This window comes from Nicotiana attenuata, chromosome 3 (assembly GCF_001879085.1).
Source record: "Nicotiana attenuata strain UT chromosome 3, NIATTr2, whole genome shotgun sequence".
Lineage (NCBI taxonomy): Eukaryota > Viridiplantae > Streptophyta > Magnoliopsida > Solanales > Solanaceae > Nicotiana > Nicotiana attenuata.
Window position 1 is genome coordinate 63,763,513 of NC_031991.1, and position 8,487 is coordinate 63,771,999.

General features: G+C 34.9%; 2 protein-coding genes across 2 annotated transcripts in view; both read right to left on the bottom strand.

Moving 5' to 3' along the window:
- Positions 204 to 4,468, bottom strand: LOC109223933. The gene is made up of 4 exons (XM_019388431.1): positions 4,092 to 4,468; positions 1,919 to 1,987; positions 627 to 799; positions 204 to 542 (listed from the first exon to the last, which is right to left on the bottom strand). Exons 1-4 carry the CDS (start codon positions 4,399 to 4,401, stop codon positions 348 to 350), a joined length of 747 nt encoding a protein of 248 aa, XP_019243976.1. The 5' UTR covers positions 4,402 to 4,468; the 3' UTR covers positions 204 to 347.
- Positions 6,751 to 8,487, bottom strand: part of LOC109223934 (E3 ubiquitin-protein ligase BRE1-like 2) — a 12,558-nt gene continuing 10,821 nt past the window's right edge. The window contains exons 18-19 of the mRNA XM_019388432.1: positions 7,658 to 7,820; positions 6,751 to 7,319 (exon numbers count right to left, since the gene is read on the bottom strand). Of these exons, the coding sequence (XP_019243977.1) occupies positions 7,188 to 7,319; positions 7,658 to 7,820 (295 nt within the window). The 3' untranslated portion in view covers positions 6,751 to 7,187. The remainder of the gene's footprint in view (positions 7,320 to 7,657; positions 7,821 to 8,487) is intronic.

Here is an 8,487-nt window from a genome sequence, read left to right on the forward strand (position 1 = left end):
GGGGGGGGGGGGGAAGCTTAACTTTTGCACTTCCAACCACCATAATCCTTTCAATTTAGACCTACTGGCTATTAGGTTCAGCACCATCTAAAGTCTCATATGGAAGAAAACATGTCCACACAAGTTCTTTGATCTTTTGTAGGCGTGAAGAGCGAGGGAGTTGATACCCTCTTTTTCATGCAGTTGAGAAATGGAAGAATGGATAAGTCTGGGAAAATAAAGCATTAGAAAATGCTTCATTAGTATAGTTTGCTTAATAGAAGTGTAGAAACATTGCACAAGTTTTCTTGCTTATGTACAAAGAGAAGAAATACATACAAAAAGGAGTTCAACATGACAAACTGTAATCAGACAGAAGGACCTGATCTAAGTACCCTCTCTAGTTTTTCAGCTTTTGCATAGTCATTTTCTGTTAGAGGACCAGCAGGGAAAGGGGTGATCTCGACAGTAAGATGTGGCGTAGGGAGCTCATCAAACAACGCTCGCACATTGTTGCAACAGACACTTTCTCCATGAGCAGTCTCCCTCCTAATCTGACAACCCTGAAGGATAAATAAATACTTATTAGGAAATATCGAACAAAGATTTATGTAACTCAACACAAAAAATTTTGAACTTATCGTTACCTTGTGAGAAGTGGCATCTCTGAAGTGGTCATCGTCTGATAACAAGGAAGCGATGGCTTTGAGAAGGCGTCGCCCTTCAACTTTAGATGGTATCCTGTAATTTCGTCTAAGTGTTCCCTTAGTAGTGGGATGCCATTTGCTCACTAATTTCCTTCTGTCAGAAGCTTCCTTCTCTGGTAAACAAGAATGTCATTAAATTTTCCATTTACCCGAATCTGGCAGAAAATGTTCTGAGAATAACTGGTCAGAAGATAAGCAGCAACGACATTTACATATATGTAAATCATATGTAACTGAGAGTGAACAAATTTATCAATAGCAAGTGGCATTGTCAAAGTAACAACTTGTACAAGTAACATCATGTACGAAGAGAAAAATACATTTTTAACATGAATATATTAAGAACATTCAAATTCTCATTGTTGTTATTCCCTTCTCATTGATCCTCATTTTGTCCACTTCCAACTCCTTTCATCCAAAAGGAGGACAAAGGAGGTGAGAATCAGTGTCCTATGCAATGTAAGACTGCACAAAGAGCGTAGCCCTTTTTTTTTTTGTGCTATAGCTGTTGATGTTTATATGATCGATCATAGAAGAAAAGTTATTGTTCATTCCGCTTAATCTTTCTTCCTATTAATCTGGAAGTTCTTCTCAGATACAAAACCATGAGGCCATAAGAAAGCTCTTAGGGGTCATTTGGTTTGAAGACAAGATATGCTGCGTTTAGTTATGCTGAGATTAGTTATGCTAGGAATAGTTATAACTGGGATTGGCTATATTGGTATTATTTCTTATTGACTGTTTGGTATATTGTATGAATCCTGGGATTATCAATTTTAGTGCTTTGCTTGAGATTATTATTCCATCTTCTGGCAGGTGTAAGTTATCCCACTACTATTTTTAATCTTGGGATAACTATCCCGGGATTAGTAACCAAATAAGGGATAAGGTGGTACTAGAATTTTATCCTAGGATTATTTTTGCGTATCCATCATACCAAACGGCCCCTTAAGGATTTTAAGTTGATCTCGAGACGTAAAACCCCCATCAAAATATAGGTTATGTCCAACTACTATGTTGGTCATGTAAGTAATACTCCTATCAATTGCCACAAGTATTAAGAAGAAGAAAAAAAAAAAGAACCACTCTACTTGGCCAGTATTTTTCTAAAAGTAAGACTAGTGAAGAATTGTTGATCAGCATATCAATAGATCAACTCATACAATACAAAACTTCATTCCTAAAGCACAAATACAAACAAAAGTATATGTACCAAAGAACACTCAACAAACCTGGTTTGCTTTGTAACTCTTCAAACCATTTGGCAAAACCCAAATCAGCATTCCCATCAGTCTCCAAATCTACAACCAAAACACATCACAAGTCAAGCTAAAAGACTCAAAAACCACACTTCCTCAATAAACAAGAAAAAGGACGGCCCGGTGCATTAAACTCCCGCTATGCACGGGGTTCGAAGAAGGGCCGGACCACAAGGGTCTATTGTACACAGCTTTACAATGCATTTCTGCAAGAGGCTATTTCCACGGCTCGAACTCGTGACCTCCTGGTCACATGGCAGTAACTTTACCACTTCTGCCAAGGTTGCCCTTCTTCACCAATAAACAAAACCACCCCATTTCTGATTAACACACCACAAATCAAAATAAATGACTCAAAATCCATACTTCTCCACATAGAACAAACCAATGTTTTAAAAGGCGGGGGCGTGAGGCGAGGCGTTTTACCTTTGACGAGGCGAGGCGTAAGTCTCACGGATCTTTAAATTTTACTAATTTCAAGAATTTTAAGATAGTATTAAATAAAAAATAATATAAAAATTACATTAAAATTACAAAATTTTAACAAATAATATATTTAAAATATTAATAAATTATAATTCAACTATGAATAATACGAAAAGTATGACATATGTCAGAATATACAAATAGTTGCAATGTCGTTACAACTCAAACATCAAAAGTAATGTATTCGATACGAAATCTTATATGTATCTCTTAAGGAGTAATGAATCTTGAAAGAATTTCGATAATATAACTTGATATTTTTCTTAAAATACTCCTTTTTTTAATATGCTTTCTATTTGAAAGAGAATTTATATAATTAAAAACATAATTCATAATTTAAATATGATTCTCAAGCATCATTCATTTTTAAGTTTCAACAAGTTAATAAAGTGACACATAATTTACCATACAATACCATGATAATTAATTATTTGTACATAGTTACTAGCTAATACTGAGCTATTAAATTAATAAGTATTGTATCTCGTAAACGTGTAAAAAAAATTAGAAAAATAATTATAAAAAAATTATGGATTATTATATAGTAAAGACATAACAATAGTTAATAAATAAATACTTTTTAAATGAAAGATTTATTTAAAATTAACTATTATAGCAGTCTTAGTGGATAACGTGCAATAATTTTTATTTTAATTATGACAATACTCTCAACATAATAATTTATACTTAGGAAAAAAGTAATTTTGAGTAGTCAACGATTTATTAAGAAAATTTAAAAATATACAAGGTTAGTTACGTACAATTGCATAAAGTTCTATTAGGCGAGCCCAGTACGCTGGGCGTTGGCGTGTCCGGGGCGTAAGTCCCGATGGCCGAGGCGTAAGTCTCACGGAACTAAGCCCCACACATAAGCACAGGGGCGTTTTACGAGTGCTCCGCACCGGGGCGAGCCCCGGGTGAGCCCCAATTCTGCCTTTTAAAACGGAGGAACAAACAACCCCATTTCTCATTATCACACTACAAAAAGTACTGAAATATCATACTTTCTCATATAAAAGACAACCCCATTTCTCATTATCACACTGTAAATCAAGCTAAATACTCAAATATCATACTTTCCCATGTTAAAAAACAACCCCATTTCTCATTATCACTCTGTAAATCAAGCTAAATACTCAAAAACCACACTTCCCAAGTAAACAAAACAACCCCATTTTTTATTAACACACTACAAATCAAGCTAAATATCAGATATCATGATTTCCCATATAAAGAAACATCATTTCTCATTAACAATTTACAAATCAAGCTAAAGACCCAAAAAACATACTTCTCCACATAAAGCAAAATAACCCCATTTCTCATTATCACACTACAAATCAAGCTAAATGCTCAAAAATCACACTTCCCAAGTAAACAAAACAACCCCATGTCTTATTAACACACTACAAATCAAGCTAAATATCAGATATCATGCTTTTCCATATAAAAAACAACACCATTTCTCATTACCAATTTACAAATCAAGCTAAAGACTCAAAAAAACATACTTCTCCACATAAACCAAAATAACCCCATTTCTCATTATCACACTACAAATCAAACTAAATACACAAATATGAAATATCATACTTCTCCATATAATAAAACCAACCCCATTTGCCCATTCTTGATGCTTTTTATCTTAAGAAAAAGATACCTGAGACAAGTGGATTAGAAGGAGATCCAGCTAAGCCAGCTTTCAAGAGAGCATAAAAAACACAAACTCTACCAGCCCATATGACAGGAGCTTCAAGCAAAGTAGATTGAATGGTTGTTTTAGTTCTACCATTAGCAACACTAAGTGAGCTCCTTTTGTTACCAAAATAAAACTTGTAATCAAGATTAGGTAAAAAAGATTTGGGTAACAAAGGAGAAGTGAAAAAGGTGAGATTTTTGAAGAAAAGATTGTTTCTTGAAATGGGTTGAGATGAAAATGTGAAGGAATTGGTTGTGGTTTGTACAATCATTGCTTTTGATTGGATTTGGAAAGTGAAATAAAGTGAGAGACTGAAGATTTAGGAAGCTCTTTGTGATATTTATAGAGATATTGTAGTATATAAGAAGTAAATTAGAGATGGAACGGTGTCGTTTTGGATTATTCTTTTTAGCTGAGTAGATAGGTTGATATCTTTTTAAGGTGTGGAATGTGGATAAACATAAGGTTAATAATTTACGAATAAATCCAAAAATGAAGTCTGTAGTGGGTCCCATCCAAAGGCTTTGAATTTATTATTTCACAAAGGAAAATGATGTAATGCAAATATTTTAATTTTATGAACAAGGAAACAGATTTTAAAAGATGAGAAGACCATCCTTGTAGTCTTATTTTTTCAAATTTTTATACATTGAAGATCAAGAAATGAGAAAATGAAAATTGAACTACATTTATTATTATTTTGCTGTAATGATTTTGTTGATCAAGCAGGGAGCCTTAGTATAACTAATAAAGTTGTTGTTATGTGATCAGGAAATTACGGATTCAAGCTATAAAAACAACCTTTTGCAGAAATATAAGGTAAGTCTACGTACAATAGACCCCTATCGCCCTGATATATTTGTGCAAGATCTAAGCAACAATATTATTTTTAAAGGAGGTATTCACATGTCTGCTTTGATCGAGATTTTTGGGGATGATTCCGTACTACAATTCGGTAAAAAATTGGGAAAATTACCAGCTATGTCCATTTATAAGTAGCTCATTACAAAAATTGACCAATTGATAAAATATTACTAATATTAGCCAAATTAGCCAATTAGCTATTTGTAGCAAAAAAATATCAAATTTTTGCTTTGTTTTGAGTGGGTGTTATTAGAATAGATTGGGCACAACTTAAGGAGCTTGAATCTCATTTTTGGGATGATTTGGTGAAGTTTTGAGGTGGTTTGAATTGAAAATTCGAAGTAAAAGCTGAACATGAAAATAAATGATATGTTTATCACATATGTATCATATTTGTATCAATTGTGTATCACGTGTATATCCATGTATACCTGTGTGTGAGATACATGCGTGATACATGTTTGATACATGTGTCGCACAAGACTTTTTGATTTAATTAAGAATTTTGATACAAAACTAGTCCAAATCACCTCCAATCTTCCTCAAATTTTGTATATTGACTTATCAATATATTTTCAATGAATTTCAACTATACCCATTGAAAAAGTTCCTGTTTTGTTTAGATTTTTGGAATATTGTATAGATTCTTATATTTCATCACCTTATTTGCTACCCCAGCCATGAAATTTTCTTTCCGTCTTGTATCTAATGTTGTTAATCACGCTTAAAAATATGGAAGGTGATTTTTGCATGTGATTCTTTGATAGAAAGAACCCTATTATTTGGATTTTCAATTTTTGTTGGCTAGTTTTGGTAAGTCTATGACTAATGGCTAGAGGTTGGTAAGTTGAGATTTATATGGGACATTTGTGTAAGTTTCTCTGTAGGACAACCTTGGGGTAATGCGCCACGAGGAGCTCTAGAAACTCACCGAAACTACTAAACTTTAAGTATTGGTAGTATCTTCTAGTGTATGAAAAATATGGTTTAATTCAACTTATTTCCATTTTTTCTATGGATAAGATAACAACACAACACACCAATATGTAATCCCACGAGTAAAGTCTGGCGAGAGTAGTGAGTACAGAAATTTAATTCTGTTTTATCTGCTGCATTGAACACTAGATCACAGGTAAAGCACAAGCAGTTCTGGAATACAACATTCAACATCAATCAGTTCAACTAATACCTTTATCTCTGAGAGATTAAACATTTCAGCTCCCTTCACTTCATCAATGCAGTAAACAAAAAATGCCAAAAGGCAAGGTACCAAAGTCAGGCAAATGTACCTATACACAAGGGCATAATACATAAACATGCCCTCAAACTTGGCTTCAGCAGGCAAGCATGCCCTCCGACTTTACGGGTGCTTATGCACCTCAACTTGTATAAAGTTGAACACGTAAACACAAATGTTGACATGACACTGACGTGGCATATAAATTTTGGAGGTGTCTAGATGATCATTTTGTAAGTTGAAGTGTTCAACTAACAAAGTAGAGACAAGTTGAGGTGCCTACTTTTTGCGCACCCAAAGTTGGAGGGCATACTTATCCGCTAAGGCCAAGTTTGAGGGCCTTATAATGTATTATGCCATTATTATTCCCCTTTCTGATGGCTAAGTAATCACATTAAGTACACCACAAATGTACCCTGTTAATATCCTTTGTTTATACAAATATTTTGCTAAACTTTAAGAGCAAATGGGAACATATAGAAGCCTGCCAAAAGGAAAAAGGAAAGAACAAAAATGACATGCAGAAACCTGCCATCTCACTAAGCTACATAGTAATAATCCTTCAATACCATTAAAAAAAATCTCACTACATGATAAAGCTTTACACTGTTTGTAACAAAATACAACTGAAAGAAGACCTGCTAAATCAAGGATTTAAGAGAGAAAGAGATGTGGAGAAAAAATAAAGAGGACTACATAAAGAGAGACTAAGAGAAGAGATGTGGGGAAGCAAAAAAAAGACTATATAAAGAGATATTGAGTAAAGAGATGTGGAGAAAGAAAAAATGGGTGCACCCCGAAGGGGGGGAAAAAGAAAATTTAAAGGAAAAAAATAAAAGGTAGCACTTTCTTCTTCACAAGGGTATGAATTCTGCCCCTAGTAGGCTTCTCGAACGATACCCTCAGAGAACAGCAATAATGTACATGTTCAGCGAGCTGCAACTGACACAGTTTGGTCAGATTTTCACAAAACGAACATCGTTTTGTCCAAAAGCAGTTCCACAAGCAGGGCACTTGCGATGACGGATCTCTAAATTTCTCTGGATGCATGGATTGCAGAAGAGATGATAACATTTTGTGATTACAACCTGCAAATATGTAAAGGAACAGAATCAGGTTCAAAGCATTGTTAGCGCATAATAAATAATAACCGAACTCTATATCTACAAGAAGCCATTTCTAGATTTACAAAACCAATATGGCTTTTTGAATTTTATAAATATACAAGGTAGCTCTAAGTGCTTCTACGGGTCATTTATATACCAAATATTTACAAAAGAAACCCTGCCCCTCTGGTCAACCTTTACCCGAACACAGAGAAGGGAACTGAGTATCCTGAACTAGAATTTAAAAATATATGCTTGCACCAAAGTATTCAACCATATAAGACTACCCACTTCCGGAGCAAAAAGGAACGTGTACACACCTCTTTTGGCCGATCAAGACACACTCCACATTTGAGAATAGCCTTGCAATCATTGATTTCATCCTGCAGTCTTTGTACTGCAGCCTCGCCACTTGCAGAAGTCAACTCATCAACAGTTCTATTCAACTCCACTGCCTCTTCATCAAGCTTCTTTTTCTCACTCCTAGATTAGCAAAATTTTCATGAAATCTGAATAAAGAAAGAACTCATAGCAGATGCACAAACAGATTATTTTTCTTCATGAGCAAGAACATTCTATAAGATCAGAAATGCATGCAAATGCTAAATTTCAACACACAGCTGAATCCATAAGGCTTGACTAGACTATATTCAGGACCCAGTCCAAAAAGTCCTGTGCACAGAGCATTGACCATTAGACCAGTAATGCATGTTTTATCCATGCTCCAATTAGCTATAATTAACCTTAAGATGTACAACAGAAAGATAAAGCCAGGCAACCAGCAGATTGCTCATTAGCTCACATTCTACAGCAGACATTAGATTAGGGCAGCCCGGTGCATTAAGCTCCCGCTATGCCCGGGGTCCGGTGAAGGGCCGGACCACAAGGATCCATTGTATGCAGTCTTACCCTGCATTTCTGCAGGAGGTTGTTTCCACGGCTCGAATCCGTAACCTCTTGGTCACATGCCAGCAACTTTACCAGTTACGCCAAGGGTCTATTGTACAACAGACATTAGATTAAAGAACATTTATCCACATAAGGCTAAGTCATCTACATTCAACCTCAATTTTGTAAAATAGCAAACTAAACTACTAAGGGTTACAGTACACATGATTTTTTTTTTTTTTTTTTGGGGGGGGGGGGGGGG

What these genes read in the sequence shown, in the direction of transcription:
- LOC109223933 (XM_019388431.1), bottom strand. Translation starts at nt 4,401, where the DNA reads ATGATTGTACAAACCACAACCAATTCCTTCACATTTTCATCTCAACCC. An exon ending in AGAGTTACAAAGCAAACCAG is followed by an intron (nt 800 to 1,918) that starts GTTTGTTGAGTG and finishes CTTGTTTACCAG; the next exon opens with AGAAGGAAGCTTCTGACAGA. An exon ending in GAGATGCCACTTCTCACAAG is followed by an intron (nt 543 to 626) that starts GTAACGATAAGT and finishes TTTATCCTTCAG; the next exon opens with GGTTGTCAGATTAGGAGGGA.